Source organism: Nothobranchius furzeri, chromosome 17, assembly GCF_043380555.1.
Source record: "Nothobranchius furzeri strain GRZ-AD chromosome 17, NfurGRZ-RIMD1, whole genome shotgun sequence".
Lineage (NCBI taxonomy): Eukaryota > Metazoa > Chordata > Actinopteri > Cyprinodontiformes > Nothobranchiidae > Nothobranchius > Nothobranchius furzeri.
Window position 1 is genome coordinate 40762276 of NC_091757.1, and position 21720 is coordinate 40783995.

The 21720-nt window shown below is 40.9% G+C and overlaps 2 protein-coding genes across 3 annotated transcripts; one reads left to right on the forward strand and one right to left on the reverse strand.

The window, feature by feature from the left end:
• Nucleotides 1–1422: 1422 nt before the first annotated feature.
• c17h9orf85 (chromosome 17 C9orf85 homolog) lies at nucleotides 1423–4017 on the reverse strand. 2 transcript variants are annotated; one of them, XM_054731419.2, is made up of 4 exons: nucleotides 3805–4017; nucleotides 3299–3405; nucleotides 1995–2074; nucleotides 1423–1607 (listed from the first exon to the last, which is right to left on the reverse strand). In XM_054731419.2, coding segments are annotated over exons 1-4 (291 nt in total). In that variant the 5' UTR covers nucleotides 3907–4017; the 3' UTR covers nucleotides 1423–1605. The 2 variants fall into 2 exon arrangements, with proteins under 2 accessions (XP_054587394.1, XP_015827868.1); XM_015972382.3 differs by having other exon boundaries at nucleotides 1961–2074; nucleotides 3805–4016.
• A 540-nt stretch (nucleotides 4018–4557) lies between these two features.
• On the forward strand, nucleotides 4558–21481 carry abhd17b (abhydrolase domain containing 17B, depalmitoylase). The gene is made up of 4 exons (XM_015972381.3): nucleotides 4558–4779; nucleotides 5445–5912; nucleotides 20645–20824; nucleotides 21226–21481. The coding sequence occupies exons 2-4, from the start codon at nucleotides 5446–5448 to the stop codon at nucleotides 21443–21445; spliced, it is 867 nt and encodes a 288-aa protein (XP_015827867.1). The 5' UTR covers nucleotides 4558–4779; nucleotide 5445; the 3' UTR covers nucleotides 21446–21481.
• Nucleotides 21482–21720: the final 239 nt, after the last annotated feature.

Sequence of the window (21720 nt, forward strand, 5' to 3'; positions counted from 1 at the left end):
TACTAGTCAGAATTGTACTTTCACTTTAAAATTATATTAATAATGTAAACACGCACGCACGCACACACACACCAATAACCAAATGAAAAATAAAACAGAATAATTTTTGGTTTTATGACCATGACATGGATTAAAGCTTATTTCTGTTTATGAATGAAACAGTAACATTTATGGATGTGGCATGCCTGAAACATGAGATAATTATAAATCTAGTTTTAAAAATTATTTGTATTAGCTAATGCTAATAAAACAACTTTATAGCAAGTTTTTTTTTAATTTTATTCGGCAATTATATAACATTAAAACCGTAATAAAAGAATAAAACCATGTCTTGACATATGTACATTCACCTGAAGGATTATTAGAAACGCCTGTTCAACTTCTCCTTAATGCAATTATCTAATCAACCAATCACATGGCAGCTGCTTCAATGCATTTAGGGGTGTGGTCCTGGTCAAGACAATCTCCTGAACGCCAAATTGAATGTCAGAATGGGAAAGAAAGGTGATTTAAGCTATTTTGTTGGTGCCAGACGGGCCGGTCTGAGTATTTCAGTCTGCTCAGTTACTGGGATTTTCACCCACAAGCCACAACCATTTCGGGTTTACAAAGAATGGTGTGAAAAGGGAAAAACATCCAGTATGCGGCAGTCCTGTGGGTGAAAATGCCTTGTTGATGCTAAAGGTCAGAGGAGAATGGGTCGACTGATTCAAGCAGATAGAAGAGCAACTTTGACTGAAAACCACTCGTTACAACCAAGGAATGCAGCAAAGCATTTGTGAAGCACCAACACGCACAACCTTGAGGCGGAGGAGCTGCAACAGCAGAAGACCCCACCAGGTACCACTCATCTCCACTACAAGTAGTAAAAAGAGGGTACAGTTTGAACAGCATCACCAAAACTGGACAGTGGAAGACTGGAAAAATGTTGCCTGGTCTGATGAGTCTCGATTTCTGTTGAGACATTCAAATGGTAGAGTCAGAATTTGGCGTAAACAGAACAAGAGCATGGATCCATCATGCCTTGTTACCACTGTGCAGGCTGCCGGTGGTGGTGTAATGGTGTGGGGGGTGTTTTCTTGGCACACTTTAGGCCCCTTAGTGCCAATTGGGCATGGTTTAAATGCCACGGGCTACCTGAGCATTGTTTCTGACCCATCCTCTGATGGCTACTTCCAGCAGGATAATGCACCATGTCATAAAGATCCAATAATTTCTAATTGGTTTCTTGAACATGACAATGAGTTCACTGTACTACAATGGCCCCCACAGTCACCAACACCTGCAGATCCTCCACCAGGGGGCAGTAAACATCAGAATTGGCAGTAGAATATTGGTGTTTAAAATCTGATTCTGTGAATTTACTCAAAAACTCTTTTGCAACATTTTCAAACTTTAATCATTCACACTAGACACATCCAGGAATGTGGCGGATTTGTTCTGTTTATTTTTCTTTGTCACTGTCAACGTCTTCTTCTTCTTCATCCTCAAGACCAGCAAAGAAATCCTCATCATCACAATCAAGATCATCTACGTCTTTTTTTCGTTGTCTTCGTCCTTTCTTTGTCAGTTCCTCTTCTTCTCTGTTGTCTGAGTGTGAGTTTATCCTGCATAGCGGTGGAAAATGAATAGAATCAGCAGATGATAAACTTTTATGTGCTAGAAAAATTGACAAAAATAAACAATTTTGCTGGATATAAAAAATTACAAAGAAATATCTGGTGATAAATGGATCCTAGAATTCCCCCCGAATGTGACGTCCATGGAAGAAATCCTAGCAATGTGTCATAATATCCACTAGATGGCAGAATAAGGCAGAATGCAGCACGTAAAAAATCATTATTACGACATTAATATACCTTACTCCATGGTTCAATAAATAAACTTTTATTAAACTTTGATATATATTTTTTAAATTGAAAGAAAATTCAGGACTAAATGAGAAAACTTTTGCACTTACGGAATAATAATATCCTCTTTCTTCCCACACTTACAGCAGATGTCCAGCTGGAGCGAACAGGGCTTACAGACTATGTGATATGCATCTTTCACTGTCTTTTGAGAGCACTTCACACTGTGAATAGAAAACATGCATCTGTTTTACAACAACAAATTTACTGAGTGAAACTTAATGCATTCAACTTTGGGTTTGAATTTCCTTTTATTCCAGCAGGCTATAAACTACTTTATTAAACTTTTTTTAAAATATGAGGGCATGCTTGCTATTTTGTCAGTTTCACAATATTGTAAAATAAATAAATACATTTCTTTTTATTAAATCAGGACATAACGAGGTGGCGGGGGCGCAGGAGTTAAGTGCTCGCCCCGTAATTGGAAGGTTGCAGGTATGAGCCCTGCTCAGTCTGTCACAGTCGTTGTGTCCTTGGGCAAGACACTTAACCCACCTTGTCTGCAGGTGGTGTTCAGAGGGACCGGCGGCGCCTGTGTATGGCAGACTCGCCTCTGTCAATGTGCTCCAGGGCAGCTATGGCGGCAATGTAGCCCATCACCACCAGGGTGTGAATGTGTGTGTGAATGACTAATTGTGTTGTAAAGTGCCTTGGGGGGTCCCAGGGCTCTAGCAGGGTATCTGCAGGTTTAAGGGACCAAATTTAAGACTTTTTAAGACCTTTTTTAAGGCCATTTTGACCAAATTTAAACAATTTTTTAAAATTAAATATAAGCTATAATTTCTAGCTATTGCCTGCAACCGGTGCTAACGACGTCTCAAACGTGGGATTAACATCCAGTTACCATTAAACTTGCACTTCCCCATGGCACAAGCTCCCACTAGCTTAACCAGCTAATGTGCTCATCTAAAAATAGCCCCCTTTCACAACCAACTGAATGTGTACGGTTCCGCTTATGCCAATATCATACACATCTTATAGAAATAAAAGAATGTTGTTTATTGGGTCTTTGGACATTTAAGACCTTTGGAAACTGTATTTAAGGATTATTTGTCATTTTTAAGGATTTTTAAGGCCTTAAATTTGGAAAAGCAAATTTAAGACTTTTTAAGGACCCGCGGATACCCTGTCTAGAAGGTGCTATATCTAATACAGACCACTTGCCATAAAAACAATGGACTTTTTACTTATCAAATTATCAAATGGAGTAATGGATAATGTTGTTTTTGTTAATGTGTATAATTTCAGTTTTAACCCAGTTTTAAAACTATGCGACATGTGTATCAGATGTTGAATTGAAAAAGATGTATTTACTGTTTTGTGTGCATCTAAACTACTGTGAATTTTAGCTAGATTAGAAATATCATTAACTAAGGTGTCCTACTCACCATTTTCTGGGCTGGGTTAGGGGCTTGTATTTGTTGTACTTGACTTTCCACTCGAGAACACCCTTACAGTGCTGACAAAGCCCATCGTGGATCTTTGAATTTGCCTTCTATAGTTAGAAAATATCAGTGGAAGAATTGATTAAGTGTTAGAATAACAATATAATAATCTGAACGAGAAAAAAAGATAAGTTAATGCATCGTAAAAAGAAAAACGTTTATTTTTTTGGTTTTGCATTGCAATACATATTTTTTATTGCCAATGCATAAACAAGTTAAGAAAAAGTCAGTAAAGACGCAGTTTTTACAATGAAAATAATTTCTCTGCAAACAATTTATAACTGTATTATCAATAAACTTAATTTTTTTATTTATTGTAAGATTGTGATCAAAAGTGTTGCAAGTGCCCAGTCACACATCATCTATTTCTATACAATAGCGTATTTAGTCAAGAGTAAAAGCGATAAAACACAATTTTCCTGTTTGCGCACACACATACACACACCGACCTTCACTTGTAAACTCGCTCCATGTTTATCATTTTTGAAGGCAGTCGAGTTTTGATGCTTCTGGCCTCGCGATCGAGATATATTTCCCTTTTGAGAACTCATTCTATCATTTATTGTTGTAGTTTAAACACACTCATTTAGGCTAAACAAAACCAACAAGCACGCCGCTAAGCAGGACAGTACAACCCGGAAGTAATAGGCGCACTTCTTAAAACGTCACTAAGGTCAAAACTATCTTCTCAAAGATAAGAAAACAATCTATATATATTATTATTATTATTACAAATTACAAATAACACATGATTTTAAATGTCGTTTATTTTGTAAATATTAATTTTAAAAACGTGTTGTAAATGACGTCAACAACTGACTGAAACGCCTTTAACAACGCTGATTGGAGCGTTTTTTTGTGTAATACGCTCTGATTGGCTGTAACGGATGTCATTGATAAGACCAAACCGAAACGTTGCGGCACCGAGAAGAACCTCCCAATCACTCCTCAAATGGTGGAGTGGCTGGAAGCTACATAAAACTCATTGCAATTGGCCTTTGACGCTGTCAGCCGCCAGGCTCAGCTAAACATCCATAACGAAGACGTAGATGTTGTCGGTAGCCTAGCGATACTGCCGAGAAGTGTTCAACGAACCACCTCCGAGCTCTTTTCGGGATTTAGAAGTGGATGAATTTTGTTGAACAAACACTAATGTCGCCGCTGAGCCGATCAAACCGGAATCTCGAGAGTGGGTCCATCTTGTTGTTATTCCGGACCATATGCTGAGAAAACAACCGAGGAGAGAAGGAAAAAGAGGAAGAGGAGCCAGAGGAAGCAGCCTGTTCAGAGCTGCGGTTCCGAAATAGGGATACTAGCATCAAAGCTGGGCTTGAACATCCTCCTCCTGGTGTCGAAAATAACACCAGACTGCTTCGACATCGTATTATCTTAAAAAAAAAAAAAAAAAACTAGCTGTGGTTCAGGTAAGGTTGACTTTATTTCCTAATGAAACAGAAGTCACATTAAACATCATAATCTCACAGAACACAGTCATTCGTGAGGGTTTAGGGTTTAGTGCCACTTCAGCAAGATGCTGAAATAGCACCGTCCATCCAGTGAGAGGCACTTAAAGAGACAAGTAGCTTTTCTTTTATGATCACAAGAGTTTAGTCACATGCTGTTCAACAAGAGGACTGGGAAAACTTGTAGAGGCAAAGGTGAAACATAACACTTGGGCAGCATGCCAGTGTGTACTCTCTTACATTAAAAGCTGATGTTTGTCACAGTTGAAGAGATTTTAGAGCTCTGTTTCCAGTTTAGGAATGGCTTAATTATTTACATATATGTATTTGGATGTTAAGCTACACTCAACTATTCCATTTATTTAGAACTTATGAACTTCATCAAGTGCAGTTTTGCTTCAGGACTTGAAACCAGATGTTACCATAAATCTGGACAGAGGTTCAGAAATTTTGCCATTCAGAATGTCATTCTTGTGCACAGCTGTAGTTACTAGAAATCAATGAGACTCTTCAAATGAAGGGAAGTTTTTTTTTTTTGAGGGGATAAAGATTATTGTTTTGTTTTATCATTCTTGGTCTAGAAGGTGTTTTTTTAACCATTCAATTTTTCCTGTTGGTGTTTTAAGGATGAATCACCTATCCTTCAGTGAGCTATGTTGCCTGTTCTGCTGTCCACCGTGCCCCAGCAAGATTGCCGCCAAGCTGGCCTTTCTGCCGCCAGAACCCACTTACAGCCTTATGTGTGATGAGAGTGGCAGCAGATGGACTCTGCACCTCTCCGAACGGGCCGACTGGCAGTATTCAGCCCGTGAAAAGGATGCCGTAGAGTGTTTCATGACCCGTACATCCAGAGGGAACCGCATTGCCTGCATGTTTGTGCGCTGCTCACCCAATGCCCGCTACACACTTTTATTCTCTCACGGGAATGCAGTGGACTTGGGCCAGATGAGCAGCTTCTACATCGGCCTGGGTTCACGCATCAACTGCAACGTGTTCTCCTACGACTACTCAGGTTACGGCGCCAGTTCTGGGAAACCCTCGGAGAAGAACCTGTACGCCGACGTGGATGCTGCCTGGCATGCGCTCCGGTCACGGTAAGAACAGATGAGCCAAATTAAAGAAGGATTATGTAGTGACACCATCTAAGCCCTCAGATAATGTGGGACCAAATGTATTAATGACAGCTCCTTGTGATTTGCTTTTGCTTTGCTGTGAATGTTGGGACACAAATATGGGCAGATTTCACAGCGTTGAGAAAGGATCACAGGAACCAAAGCAGGTGTGAGAATCGGAAGGAAAAGCACCTAAACCAGTTAGATCTGGTTTACAAAGTAAGATAACTATGACAATTTTTACCTGATTCTCCCCCTCTGACAATCTTAAAGGGACTTTACGGAGTTTTGAATTTTTATGCTCGCGATTGCCCCCTCAGGTCAAAAGCGTAACGGCAGCTTCAATAGTAGGCTCTTGCACGAGGCGCGCATGCTGTACGTGCACACTCCTTAACGAAAATAACAGCTGAGACAGTCCCTTGTGTGTGTGTGTGTGTGTGTGCGTGTGTGTGTGTGTGGCCCGGAGGACAGGAGAACACGCAGCTAATTAATTAATTTGGTTCTGTACCTTTCTCTTCAGCACAACTGACAAAGGTTTATGATGGGTCAGTCCTCCTGCATGCTCAGATCGTTCCCTTCCCTTGCTTGAAAAATTGTTCCAAAATGAAAGTTCAACCCACATCTTTTTTTTATCTGTGAATTCAGTGCCGTTCGGCGAGTCTCAAATAAAAATTTGGGCATCTTACTGTAAAAAAATATATATCATTAACTCATTCACTGCCATTGACGACTAAAGTCGTCATTTGAATTTTTTTTACTGTGTGGGTGTTGGACGAGCCCCCGCACCGTGAGAACAAACATCTCAGCTCTAAAGCCGATCTTCATACGCGTACGTCACACGTCACGTGATCAGGAAGCAGAACATCCACGTGTTAGGAGATCGTTTTGGGCCGCTGCTGTAAAAAAGGTGAGGCGTGAACCGGAAAAGCTTCTGCCGATCACAATTCAACAACGGATTATGAAAGAACGGATAACGCTCGAAACGCGCAGATTCTTCCTGATGTAAGAGGTGAGTCTCCACTTTGTTTTGGTCGTTTTGGTGTTGACATCATCCTAGAGCGCAACGTTCTGTGACTCTTAAAAAAACAATAAAAACGGTGAGAAACGCTGGCAGCGAATGAGTTAATGTAAAAAAGAAACACTAAATAAACTATGTTCACATCCTGAATCGAACCCAGGACTTCTGCACGAGAGTCCGACGTCTTACTAGGTGAGCTAAAGCACCAGTGATGTCCTTTGTATCTGTAACATTTATATCCTTGATGACACCTGAAACAACGTCAAACCAAAGAACGGTTCAGAGCGAAAATGGCTATTTTGTTGCTAATTTGCAGGAAATATCTAGGAGAAAGTTCTACAGAAAGTAGCTAAGGGTCCTCAGAAATGTAGCTAGGTTCGTCACTAGGCGTTAAGAACAGCGACAAAGTGGCACTGCCTCTCTCTGCTGCTAAAGCTACGGATAGAAAATGCTACGGGCTATGAGCGTGAACACGCTTGAAGCAGCCTGCTCGACCCGAGCAACTCTCTTTTTCTGTGATTTTACAGAAAAATAGGCAATCACAATAAAAATGCCAGGGCTCATTTTACAGGACCAGGGCATTGCAGGAGAATGTATGAAGAAGAAATTTATTATTTCTATACATGTTTTGGCTGTCAAACTTCCTTAATGCCCCTTTAAAGCCTGGGGCACACTGACGACAGACGCGCCACGCCGTCATAAAAAAATGCTCTTATCGTTACAGAGAGTGGTTACACGGGGAGCGTAGCGCCTTGTCCCAGAAGCGCCGCGCTGAAGATGGGTGCCTGTTCTATTTGAAGCGCCGTGGCACGGCTGTTTACAACGTTGTGAAGCACAGACATTATGACGTGGAACAGCTTTACGGCACAAACTCAACCGCACTATTGATAAATTTAAAGTACTATTGATCTTCAAATATTCTAATAAATAGCGTACTTACCCATTTTTAATGAATTAGTCTCTCAAATCGTTACGGCAAATCTGATCACATAAAAACAAAAGAGTCACTTTCCGCTCCCTGTTCTCATGTCCCGCCTGATGTTGTGACCATCGCACGACTTTCCAATAAGTGCTCAGCGGCACTTCCTGTGTGACCATTTGATTTCCCAAAACTACGGCGTGTCTGTCTCCAGTGTGTCCCGGGCTTTAGGGATGCCCCTGATCTAAAGATAATCTTATCAGATATTCCTGCACCATTGCGGATTGCCAAACGGTTCGCTCGGCACAGCAAAGCTGGCATTGTGGAAAATGGCAAACTTGGAGAGTCAAGCAGCTGCTTCTGAGCCCAGAAGATGTCGTTACCCTTCTCAGAAAAGATGCGACCATAAAAGATCTAAAACCAGAGTGAGTTTAGGTGAAGTCTACAACAGATGGACCCAAATGAAAAATTCTCCTATCGGCAGCGAACCTGGTATCCTAACGACTGGAAACCTTGTTATGTTGTTGCAACTACAACCTCCTCATACTAGATGTCGCTTTGGTGTTCGTGATCCATGTTCCACCTTGTAACATGTTGGATTGTCCCGGTCTGATTTTTGGAGACAAACAAGGGTGCTGCTGCCTGTTGAATGTGATATGTAGATAATCAGAAAACAAGGTGACAGAATCACACTCATTCTTTTATGTTCGGTTACTCCGAAGTCACGTTTGATCTCGAGAGATTTTACGAGATTTCCTGTCCGACCAGAGAACGTTCATGTGTGACATCTGTTTTTGTTGTGTGTAGTTGTTGCCGTGTGACTGCACACCACACACTCTACAACCAAAACTTGTACATCCATGATTTTTTTAGTGTCACGTGTGGCCTCTCACATTTTGAAAACAATAGGATAAAGTTCTGAAGAAGCTGAGGGAAGGTGTGATTACTAAAGGGATGAAATAAATGAGAATGAGTTCTCAATCGACTCCTCTGGTTAGATAAAGGTTAAGTAAAAAATAACGAGACATGTTGTGTATTATTGATATGAAGTATAGTTTCTGTTGCCTACTCCATTCATATGAGCTTGAGTTTATTCAAACAATCATGAATTTGACAATGATCTGGAATTTTTACGGTAATTGCTTTCAAAGGCACAGTAAATAAAATTTTGGTCTATTTTTTTCCCTGAGTAATTTAATATGTGTATTACAACTTTTTTAATTTAGTATAAATCTGTCTCTAGGCCAGTGTTTAGAGTATCTGTGCAGTTAGAACATTAATTCTAGCAGAAACCAGCCAGTAGCAGACCGTGGCTCCAGAATGAAAAGGTCAAGTTTTGCGTCTTTTAAAGCTGAAGCACACGGTCAGATATTTAAAGTGAAATTTCAGTCGTCCCTGTTTTAGCTTAGCTGAATAAGCTCTGTTCAACAAATAAGTCCCGTTTCCACTATGGGAACATCTGGGTAATTTTGCCAGCCGTGCATATGTTTTGACAGGTTGACCCACCAGCTTGTTTGAGTTGATTAAATAAAAATGCAGTTCACCAGTTTTAAATGTACAAAACTAAAGAGTAAATCTAACCAGAGGAATCAAGGAATCTAAAATGAGCCCGTACACAGATGATGCTGTCACAACTTTCAGTAACATTTGTATGCACTACTCATCCTCCGATAGGACTTTTCTTCATGTACGCTATATTTATCAGTCTGTTTAGCCTCACGCTGCTCATTTCCTCCCATCCATGTTGAAGGATGTCTGCTTTTTGTCTCCAGCCCTCCGTCATCTCCTTCTTTTGTGCTTTTCAACAGCATAGACATTATTCTCCACGTCGTTAGGTCTGATTTATAACAGGAACTTGTGGATTGTTGTCATAGACAATACACCCTGTGTCAAACTCGGTTCATTAAATGATTGGTTTTTCAGGTGACAATCTTAAATGGCACAAATTCTGCTAATAAACCAAGATTTAACTTTTTAATGTTTTGTTACTGTTTGAAAATAACAATAATTGTAACATTATAGTAAACAGATCACAGTAAAAATGACTTTAGTTTAAGGTTAATGGAGGCAAACAAGAACAGAAATGCACACCTGACAGGTGATGGAGTCAATTCAGTGTTTTCTAGTGATTTAATACATCTGTCTTCTTGTTGGAGGGTTTTTGTTTTGATATAGTCATTGATCAAATGGGGATCATACGTCATATTTAGAGCTAAAAGGCCGTCCAGAGAGTTATTTTGGTGGTTGAAATTCGGTTTTATAGCTTGAGACCAACGGTTTGGTCAAACAAAGGTGAGGTCCAGGGATTGGGTAACGGAAGGTTTTAAAACCAAACAGCTGTATGATTGCTTTAATGTTTAAATGAGCGATTTAAAGGTGCTTCTTGAGATCCTTGACGGTTCAAAACAAAGAAAAGTAGTTGTTTATTAGCTACTGACTTTTGCTGCAAGCTACTAAATCTTTTTTCCCAGAATAAATCGACTGTCCTAATAAGAAAGTTTTTCAAAAGGAAGTGAACAAGTTAAACAGGAAACATGGTGATGAATTAGCAGCTTCTGCTGTGAAGGAGACCAACCTGCTTTTCTGGAGATGTCACTCACTTTCTACCTCATGTGTATTCACTTGTAAGTCGCTTTGGACAAAAGTGTCTGCTAAATACATAAACATATTCAGCCCTTCTTCTGTTCTTTGTCCTCTTGCTTTAATGTTGAGGTGTCATCATGGATACCATGCAAGAAAGAGGAGTGGTAAAAGCTGCAGGGTGTTATTTTTTTCATCTTTCATTTTTGTTGATTCATCAGGGATCAGCCCTACTCCCACTAGCAGTCATAATGTTCAGGCATTGGCCTTGGGTTTCATTACTTAAAATAATTGAACCAAAGTAATTTAATAAAGTGGTAGATATGTAATATTTCATAAGCAGGAACACCCATGTAAAGTTTTTATTTAAAATTTTTATTCAATTGTCAGACCTGACCTTATGTTTTATTTGAATTAACTTGCCATGACATTTAATTAGAATCTGGGACCTGATGAAATAGATCAAATTTAAATGTAAATAGATGTATTGGTTTGGTCACTTGTTCAGATTTGAAATTTTGAAGGAAATATTTGTGACAGCGAGAGATTGATGTTGTGTCTGCAGTGATGGGGGGGGGGGGGGGCATTGTAGCGGTATGTGTTGGTGAAAAGAGCTGAGGCAGAAGGCGAATCTCTCAATTTATCGGTCGATTTACATTCCAACCCTCCTCCATTATTACAAGCTTTGGGTAGTGACCGAAAGAATGAGGTGGCGGATGCAAGCGACTGAAATTAATTTTCTACGCAAGATGGCAGGGCTCTCCCTTAGAGATAGGGTGAGAAGCTCCGTCATCCTGGAGGGGCTCAGAGTAGACCCGCTGCTCCTCCACATTGAGAGGAGCCAGTTGAGGTGGCTCCGGCATCTGATTAGGATGCTTCCCTGGTGAGGTTTTCCAGTCGTGTCCAACCTGAAGGAGACCCAAGGGAAGACCCAGGACACACTGGAGGGACTGTCTCTCAGCTGGCCTGGGAACACCTTGGGATTCCCCTGGAGTAGCTGGCTGAGGAGAGGGAAGTCTGGGCCTTTCTGCTTGGGCTGCCGTCCCCACGACCCGACCCTGGATAAGTTGAGGAAAATGGAAAGATGGATGCTTGTGACAGCCAAGCTAAAGCCCAAACAATTCCTGTTCTGTTTTCTTAAACAAATGACACTTATGTAACATGAGTGATAAGTGACTCCATCATTCCTTGTTTTACTGCGTCTGCGTCCTTTGTTCTGTCTGATGGCGCTCTCGTCTCTCCAGAGTTAATTCTCATCCGTTACACCGTTTAGAACTGGGTGTATTTGTACAGCACAGTTTGAGTTTTTCTTAACCAGAGAGTTTCTGTTGCTGCACCTTGCAACCGCTTTGCAATGAAGCCTTAGTCTCACAACCCCACTTCAGAACATTTGTATCCATTTAAGCTCTTACTCCAGTATATACTACCCCTACTGGGCTTGTTTACGCACCCATGTCTCTTCCATTTATATTCCTGGTTGCAGTCTTCAAAGCTCCGTGGCACTCGTGGCGCCGTTCTCCTCTCTGGGGGCTGTGCCAGTTTATAATCGACTGTCTTTGTGATATAAAGAGTGTACAACCTGGCCTTTTGACCCCACTGAACACGAATCAACTAGATGGTGTTTATTACATCAAAGCCCTCCCTGCATGGCCTCACATTAGTCTGCTGCCTGCGTCTTTCATGTTGGAGATTAGAAGCTCAGTCTGAACCGCAAAGTCGCTCTCACGTCTTCTTACTTCCTCTTGATTAATTTTTTGTTTGAGATTTTTTTCATCGTCTCTGTAACTTTCTGCCTTCTTGACTGTTTCGTGACAGTTGACACACTCATGTAGGCTGCTTTCATTTTGCTCCAGTCATGTGACGGGAACAACCACCTGTCATTCTGATGAGGATTTAATACCCAGAGATAACAATACACACTCCTCCTGCAGCTCAGCCACATTAGACGAGACACTCCCTTCACCTGGAGGGTGTCGGATGATGCACTTGGTGTGTGAGTCAGCAGGTTTCCACATCGTGAAACCTGCTGACTCCTGCTGACTGAAACCTTCTTTATCTCACCAAGTATTACACAGGATGGAAGAATGTGCCAAGTGCTTGTTGCAGCACCAGACAAGTAGTGGCACATAACAGCGTTATATATTTCTAATGCACATGTCATTTCGTAGCATAATGGCTTAACCCCCACAGATATGAATTATACACTAAATCTTCGTTTAGGGAGGAAATTATGTGTTTAAACAAGCCCATGTTGAGAAAAAGGGAAACTTTTTTTGCCTAACGATCAATGTACATCTTTAACTTGAATTTCAAATGTATTTACCATTTTATTTTGAAAAGGCAAATTAGATGCAACAGGAAATGTTAAAGTATTTTTGTTTTCATGTTTCCAAACAGAATCTGGAGCAAGTTCCCGGTTCAACAGACACTTCTGTGGTAATGAAGCTTTTAGACCCATCATCAAACGGTGGTGTGTGTGCGTGTGCGCGCTACTCAAAATGGCACCGTATCATTTCCTGTTCTTGTGGAGGTGGAGGCGGTCCAGCAGTCAATCCCACTAGTCTACTATTGAGTCATAGCCTAGCAACAGATTTTCAGCTTGGACCTTTCTAGGTTGTGGCCAAAACAAACAAACAAAAAAACGAAGAAAATAAAACAAGTGCTTTCTGGTCAGTTATTCTCATTGAGCATTCTCACCATCAAAATGCTATCCACGTTCTTGGACACTGAGCAGCGAGGAGGCTTCTTTCAAAGCTCGATTGTCTACGTAGGGTCGTGTTTTTCTGTAACTGAAAACTGAGTGAGTTGATCCCGTGGTTTAAGGCTGTACAGTCATTTGGGTGGAGTGCAGTCACTCACCTGATTAAACACAGAGCAGGATGAAGAGCTTTAACTCTTTTCTCACATCTTACCGTTTCCTTGTGTGTAAAAGAAGATACTTTTACTTCAGACACTGGCATCTATTGTCATCAAACCTCTTGAAGGGACAATTTCAATGGGAGGACTCATGTTATAATGTTCGAGGCTTAACGGGTCATTGAGCATTTCGGTGAAGAATCCTCCCACTGTGGTGCAGATGAATCTATTTATAAATGCTTTGCATATATCTAGGCCTCTGAAAATATGCACAAATCATACACTACTGCTAAGGAACGAAGTATTTTTGATCATGTGGGAGCAGAAGGTGGGCAGCTGAGAGGAGGAGTGATGCAGTGCAAAGGAACAAGGAAGAATGTGGTGCATAATGGATTGGATTTGTGTCAGGGGAGGTTTAGGGGGAGGACTGTAACCAGGGAGCCTGCAGTGTTCGATTCAGGCTGATGTGGAGTAAATTATAGACTAAACATCTGCAAGCTTTGTGTGGCTGTCTTTGTTTATGTGAATACTACAAGATAGAAAAAAGTGTGTGTGTGTGTGTGTGTGTGTGTGTGTGTGTGTGTGTGTGTGTGTGTGTGTGTGTGTGTGTGTGTGTGTGTGTGTGTGTGTGTGTGTGTGTTTTCAGGTGGAGTGCTCATTGCTGCTCTGCCCCTGATAATGGCACTGGTTGTTAATCATAAAACTGTAAACATAAAGCTCTTGGGATCCTCAACTTCTTTGTTTATTGCCACCTGTCCTGTCACCGGGTGGCTGATGGCTGTGATACACACTTAATATTACATTAACTTCACATCATGGTGACATCCACGGTGGTGTTTATCTCTTTTGCATTGGCTTCATTTTAGTTGTCTGATATGATGGGATTATTGAAAGCAATCAAGCCAACAGATAAGCAGTGTTGACAGTTTCATATACAGTTTCTCTTTTCGTGTGTAATTGGCAACAACCCAGCAAACTAAAAACCTGAGGAGCTGCTGACCCTTGGTGTTAAAGGGACTTTGGAATTTTTATGCTCGTGATTGCCCCCTCAGGCCAAAAGCTTCAATAGTAGGCTTGTGCACAAGGTGCGCATGCTGTACGTGCACACTCTTGAACGAAAACAACAGCTGAGTCAGTCCCGTAACGGTGTAATTTACAGTGTAATGGATTCGAATTACATTTAATTAATGACCATAAGACATTAAAGATTCATATAGAGTATGAATCCCATCTAATGGACACTGGGTTATTTAAATCAGAAGATTGGATCTTTTTATCACAGGGAATTTAAATGAACACTTTGCATGAACTGAGAGACAAGAGAAGAGAGAGTCTTTCAAATGTTTAAGGAAATGTATTTACTAAATAATTTTAAACAATTTAACAAGACTAACTCTAATGATGAATGTTCTGTTGGAATGAAATTTGAGGTGAATGGTGTGTGTGTGAACGATGTCAAGTTCAGAACCTCCATGTCCGGAGAAGCGAGTCTGAGTGGGAGATGATGCTTTGCTCCTAACTGATCAAGTTTGAGCCCGTGGTCATAAACACATGAGACGCCAGTTTGTCACATCCACATACCCTTCAGTGAGACCTCTACGGTGGATCCAGAATGCCCAGACCTTGGACCTTCCTTCCGGTACTGGAGCCAATGGTACAGCGTCACAGCACGACAGACATGTCCTTGGATTGTCTCCAGGTAAAAAGCGACAGGTGTTTCACAGCGTCAAAAAGGGGGCTCTCCTTGGATCAGCGAGTTCAGCTTTTATTCTGAAGGAACCGTTGTTGGTTGATAACAACGACAGATTTTTCCCAGCTTGATAGTTCTTAGCTTAAAAAGAAAAGTATAGATGGCCTTTCCATACTTCACTTAACATGCGGTGAACTTCAGGGGATCTTGAGATCTTGTTGAATACTGAATTAAAATGGCGTTGGAACTGTTTTATTAATCTGGATGTTTTTGATTCTGGACGAATCAAAGCTGACAGAATTAATAAACACCACAGAGACTATGCCACGCTTCAGACTAGGAAGGTTCTGATTGGATCAGAACAGCAATGTGTCTTGTGATTATTTCTAGTGACTAAAATAAGTTATTTACTTAAAAACATATTAATCATAATATTGTGATTTCACAGATCGTTCACATTGTATTATTGACCAACAGTTGTTTTGATTAGCTTTAGTGAAAATAGAGTTCTTTGATCTAATGAAAGAAAAGAAGAGTCTTCATCTTCTGTCTTCATTGCTGGAACGTAAACAGTTTAGAAGTGAATGCATGACCTTGAAGCTGTTTCATGCACTCTGGCACTGTGTCAAAGGGAACAGTGGTTAGAGGATAATAACCCTGAGAAATGGCTCCTTCATCACATTACAACCAGGGATGCACCGATGGATCGGCATTTGATCCCAGTCGGCCGATAGCGCCCCCATCGGTTTTGATCGGAGTTTTCAAAATAGATCAAAGCAGACCGATCAGGTAGGGTTGTCACGGTAACCGGTGTAGTGGTAAACCCCGGTAAAAAAAAGTTGACAGTAATAATAACCGTCTTGTTTTAAAAAAAATATATCTCGGTGGGTTTACCGTGGCTGCAGTGTAGGCGCTGTGACCCTTACCAGCCACCGTATCATCTGCTGGAGTTGCCGGCGGCACATGCGCGCTTTGTTGTTTACAACCAAAACTTTCTTGACGCTAAAGCTGAAATAATGGCCAAAGGAGGAGACGGCAGTGCTCAGGACATTTATTATCCCTCAAAGAAGACACAACTCTACAGTCAACGCAAGGCAAGCTAACGTTAGCGTTTTAGCTAAAATGCGTGATCCGAGGATTTGGGTTGAGGGAGAATGCAACGAGTCGCTATATAAAGCAGCCGCAGCGCCGCTACCTATTATAAACCGTGTCGCGGACACCCTCACGTTGAAATGACGCTATGCATTACGGGGCTCCCAGGGGCAGATAAGAGTTGGTCTCTCTCCGAGAATAATTATGAATTTAACTATTACTGTCTGATGACATTTTCCCAAATCTGCAAAGCTCACTGGAAGGACACAAACCGAGGACAATATTTTCCTGATATAGGGTTTATTACTCAAGTAAGGGTAAAAAAGTATCTGATTAGAAGGCTACTTGAGTACTGAGTATCATCTGATCTAATATTTTTAAAATGATGACATCAAACAGACATAAAATAAGAAGTTATGGGCAAATATTGGTATTTTAAAGACTAAAGGGAAAAATGTAAACAAATAAACAACATAATTACAAAATAACACATTTTAGGCAAAATTTAGACATAAACTGAGGACAATATTTCCTGACATACAGGGTTTATTTAATAGTGTGAAAATGTAGCACGTTAAAAAAAATACCGCGATAATACCGAAAACGGTAGTAATTTTGGTCACAATAACCGTGAGGTTAAATTTTCACACCGTGACAACCCTAATGCAGACCATTTTAGATTAGGTTACATTTCCTTTATTCCCAGATTATGTAGTTTGTAGCACTCATTATAATGTTGTAGAAAATTTCTGGCCAATCCACGTGATCGGTATCGGTGATCAGCATTCTTTGATGTCGGTATCGGTGATCGGCAGCAAAAAATCTGATCGGTGCATCCCTAGTTAACAATGTCCTTGATCCATCCAAGTATAAGCTTTTGACCAGAAATCATTCCAACCTGTTTGAAGGCAAGAAAAAGTTGTAATTAAAATAAAGTCTAAACAAGCCAGGATTACTACCATCATAATACATTTTCACATACAGCATGAAGTGTCAGATTTTTTGCGGCGTGCCAGACATCAAGTAAATGGGTAGTATCCTGATCCTTATATCTGCCCCATTCTGGATCGGTTCAGAAAACATTAAAAACAGTCTTTTAACAATCTGGTTTCCAATTACTAGTAATAACTCAGAAGTTTTTTGAAATTCTTATGCATGAGGGCAGCCATTTGTACATGGGCATCAGTAACAACCTCCTTGATGTTCACCTCCTTTGTGAAATTGTCAAATGTCTGTATAAAGGCAGCCTTCTCCATGACCCCACCTTAACGGCCAACCCATCTTTTGTCCACATTGACAACACTGATGATGTCCATGGTGTCTAGCTCCATCGTTGTGTATGTACAGCACATTTCTGAGTGACCTTTTTTTTTTTAGAAATATACAGAAAATTGAAAAATAACAATGAAAAGAAATATTTCAACTGATCTAAAATGCTTTTTCATTACCTGGAGAGTCCATCCTCCCGTCAGCTAAAAAAGAAACAGAATTGTAAGCATATAATTAATATGAGCCTTTAAAAGTAAACCTATTTAATTACCAAGAGCAACCACGCAGTCTTTTGCCTGCAGTTTCTTGATAATGGCATTCCTCTCCTCCCAAAACTGCTTTATTGTTTTTATACAGTAGGTACCCTGGACTGCATAGAAGGTTGTGGATGCCACCATGCGGATATTCATGAATCTGAACAGGAGAGCGATCTTGGAGAAGTTGTTCCCTGACAGCAGAATCTTGGTTGACAACATGAAATCACCTCCTTGCATCCCATGTTTCAGCTTTGGCTGGCTGTTCCAACTCCATAATTTATGTCCACGTGGGCAAAACTGTATTAAAATACAATAAAAAAAAAAGTGGAAATGGCGCTTCACACAGATTTTATTTTCCTACAGTTGTACTACTTCCTCATAACATGTGTGGCCAGCATTAGAATATAAACTCACCTACTCAATTATCAGAGCTGTACCTCTCGGACGTGACTTTACATGAAAAAGAGTATGGCCATCACAATATGTGCCTGTGCTGTGGTCACTTTAGTGGCATTTACTGAGAGGCAGTTAGAGGAAATTGGCCATCTGGAGCAAGCTTTTGCTGTATGCTATGCTTGCTTGCTGGTTTATAAGGTCACTTTCAACAAGCACTTGATCATGTATTGGGAAAATTGGAATGGATCCTGCTGATGGCTCTTCTAAATTCTCTTCCAAATCTGCCTCCACACAATCAGCAATGTCCAATACAGCATTATCCAGGCCAATGCGAGGAAGTTGGTCAACTTTATCCTGTGAGGCACACCTATTGCACAAGAATTTTTAAAAAATATAATCAGTGAATAGAAAGTGAGAGTGGGGATGTTACTATGGTATTTAAAAAAGCCAATTATGAAACATACCTTATTGATATTGGAGGTACGTAATCGGAGTCATACGGGTCTAAAGCTCCTTCTCCTTCAAACTCTAATCTTGAAGTAAAAACAGCAGCAAAATATGACAATATATACTGACACATATCATTTCAATGACAATAATTTGTTACTTACAAACTGTTTTCCAAACTATTGGCTTTTTCCTCGTCTAAATAGTCCTCTTTCAGCTCCATCGATTTGATTCTACAAAAACATACAGAATACATCAATTGTGAAAACATAGGTTATCCATCAAATGATAAAAAGCCCTGCATATTTACCTTTCCTCCAACATTTCTACCCCTTGATCTGCTTTTAGAGGTTCAACTCCTGCGATCTGGAAGTCATCCCTGTAGATAAGTAGTGCACAGTATTTCTTTTATTTGATGTGGAGAACAATAATCTGAAATAGGAGTTACATTTAGTTTACAAGTAAACTTACCTATCAGATTCCCCTGCAGTTACTGAACTGGGGCGATGGGGCCCTGCAAACACTGCTGTAGATGGCCCACGTGGTGTCGATGTTAGTGGTCCCTTTGATAAAGCGTGCTTCTCATAGCTAAAACAATAAAGCAACTTTTAATACTCCAGTCGTAATGTGCACATGTTTACAATTGAGTCAGCTATATTAACACTTGATTTGATTTGCGACATAGTTTTACAAAGTTTAGACTGTTTTACACAATTCTAGTAAATTACACAAACAATATACTCTGATGTGTAGACACACTAGACAAGCAGCCTATGAATGTTACTACTATGATATACGAAAAGCCTCCAGCTTGCTTTGAAAGCATCCACAACCATTTCCCCACATGTGTTTAGTAATAATTTACCTTTCCAGTAACAATGATGACAGCTTCAGGCCTGTTTTCATACCAAGAGACTCACTCAGCATTTTCCACTTCTCAAATGCCAGACCGATATTTATCCTCATTTGTTTCCTTCGGCAATCACACTCGAGTTTTGCCCTTTTCGACGCGCTGGAATACACTCTTCTTAGTTTCTTTGTCTTGTTTGGGATCTGAGCTGGAGTTCCGCTGGTGCTTGAAGCAGCTCTCTTCTTGTTCTTTGCTGAATCCATGCTACCAAAACCACCTCTCGCTCTGCTGCTAAGCTATAGCTAGCAAACAAACGCTGCGGGGCTATGCCTGAGCGTGAACTCGCATGACGTCATCACACATTACGCTGCCTCTGGAACACACTGGGGAAGCCTGCATGCTCGACCCGAGCATGATCTTTTCTGTGACTTTACAGGCCTACAGAGGCAATCACAGTAAAAATGCCAGGGCTCATTCTACAGGACCAGGGCATTACAGGAGAATGTATGAGGAATACATTTAAAATTTCTATACTTGTATTGGCTGTTAAACTTCCACATAGTCTCTTTAATGGTGCTGTAACGCCCATCAGTGTGGTCATCCTTTCCAATGCTGTGCTGGTTCACTATTTATACTCTGTAGACCAGCTAACAATGGGTCAGTAAACAGTTCCTGTTTTGCTGCTGATTGTCTGACCAATTCTGCGTTTTCTCTCTAGTGTTCCTTACTGCCCTTCAGATGCTGGTTTCTTATAGCAACAAGCCTGCATTAAAGTCCTTGTGTCTCATTAGTTTAGTATTAGAGCTTCAAGAGGCTGTCATGCTAAGCTGCTAATGTTGGTGCTCGTTGTTTAATAGTCGTGCACGACGTAACCATGCTGCAGTAAAGACAGTGTTGCAGTGTTCTCAAAGTGGGATTCGGGTTGTCAGCAGACTGCTTGCTACAGTGGGTCACGTTAGCCATAATCAGCTGTGGAATGTCTTCTTCTCCTCTTTGCCTCCATATTCTTAGTTTAATCCTCACCCTCAAAGTGGCAGTATTATCTTTTCTGCTACTTTTAGCTGGTTTTCTCTTTTCCTGCTCAGTCAAGGATAGAGAGGAGTACTGCTTTGTTTCTAAAGGTTTGATGTTTTCATTTTCGTAAGAGGTGATGTGTGACAGGGGTCATGCGGGATGTTTGTGGCCTTTCTGTCTTTAAAATGGTGTTAAATATTCTGCTGCTAAAGGTGAATCCAGGGATGTGGATCAAAAAGTTGCCTAGACTCTAAATGCTATATTGTGCCATTTTGTTAACACTTGTCTGTTTTTCTTTTTCATCATTTTACTTGTCCCTGTCACAGGTATGGCATCCGCCCAGAGAGCGTGATCGTGTACGGTCAGAGCATTGGCACTGTGCCCTCTGTGGACCTAGCATCTCGCTACGAGAGTGCCGCAGTCGTCCTCCACTCCCCGCTCACCTCCGGCATGAGAGTGGCTTTCCCCGACACCAAGAAGACCTACTGCTTTGATGCCTTTCCAAAGTGAGTAGACGCTGTGCACAGATGGCATGTGTGAAGACAGGGATACATGTATGACAACAGCTGAAAGGCACGCCACCTCCTCTGTAGGGTTCAGATCAGAGTGTGCTTACGTACTCTTGTTTTAGTTTATACTTGCATTATAGATTATACTATCACAGGTCTGTAAAGCGAGAGCTTGCATCCAAAAAAACACAAGCTCAAATCTGTAGTTTTGATTTCATAATGTACTTCTGTCTAAATGAGGCACATAAAGGATAAAGCATCTACATGGCACCATCTAGTGGTGCATTAGTAAAATGCCAACAGTTTCCTTTGCTGTTCTTTACTACAGTAATTCAATCCTAGTCAAATTTCTACCTTTTTGTTTGTTCTTTTTCTCTTTTCCTTTTTAAACATCAAAGCATTGACAAGATTTCAAAGGTCACGTCACCAGTCCTGGTGATCCACGGTACCGAGGACGAGGTCATCGACTTCTCCCACGGACTGGCCCTCTACGAACGGTGTCAGCGTCCTGTCGAGCCGCTGTGGGTGGAGGGCGCTGGACACAACGACGTGGAGCTCTACGGACAATACCTGGAGAGGCTCAAGCAGTTTGTGGCACACGAGCTGAACAACTTGTAGAGGTGCTAAAAATAAATCCATAACAGGGTGGACAGGGAAGAGGAGAAGGGAGAAACACTGTGGTTTTTAGGATAGGTGGATTTATTGTTTATTTTCAATTAGTGATTAAAGCATTATTAGTGCCCATTTGCATTTAACTGTTTTGTGGTGACTGACTTCTTATTCTCAAACTCCTCATCTCCTGGCTCAAGGCCTCCACTCCAACCCTGCAGCCTACACACCTCCAACGTTCCATTTTGCTTTCTGGATCTTTCTTAATTGATGTTAACCATTGC

Coding starts and splice junctions, on each gene's coding strand:
- c17h9orf85 (XM_015972382.3), bottom strand. CDS start 3,906: ATGAGTTCTCAAAAGGGAAATATATCTCGATCGCGAGGCCAGAAGCAT. Junction 3,406..3,804: donor GAGCGAGTTTACAAGTGAAG/GTCGGTGTGTGT, acceptor TTCTAACTATAG/AAGGCAAATTCAAAGATCCA. Junction 2,075..3,298: donor CTAACCCAGCCCAGAAAATG/GTGAGTAGGACA, acceptor TTCTATTCACAG/TGTGAAGTGCTCTCAAAAGA.
- abhd17b (XM_015972381.3), top strand. CDS start 5,446: ATGAATCACCTATCCTTCAGTGAGCTATGTTGCCTGTTCTGCTGTCCA. Junction 5,913..20,644: donor TGGCATGCGCTCCGGTCACG/GTAAGAACAGAT, acceptor TCCCTGTCACAG/GTATGGCATCCGCCCAGAGA. Junction 20,825..21,225: donor TGCTTTGATGCCTTTCCAAA/GTGAGTAGACGC, acceptor TAAACATCAAAG/CATTGACAAGATTTCAAAGG.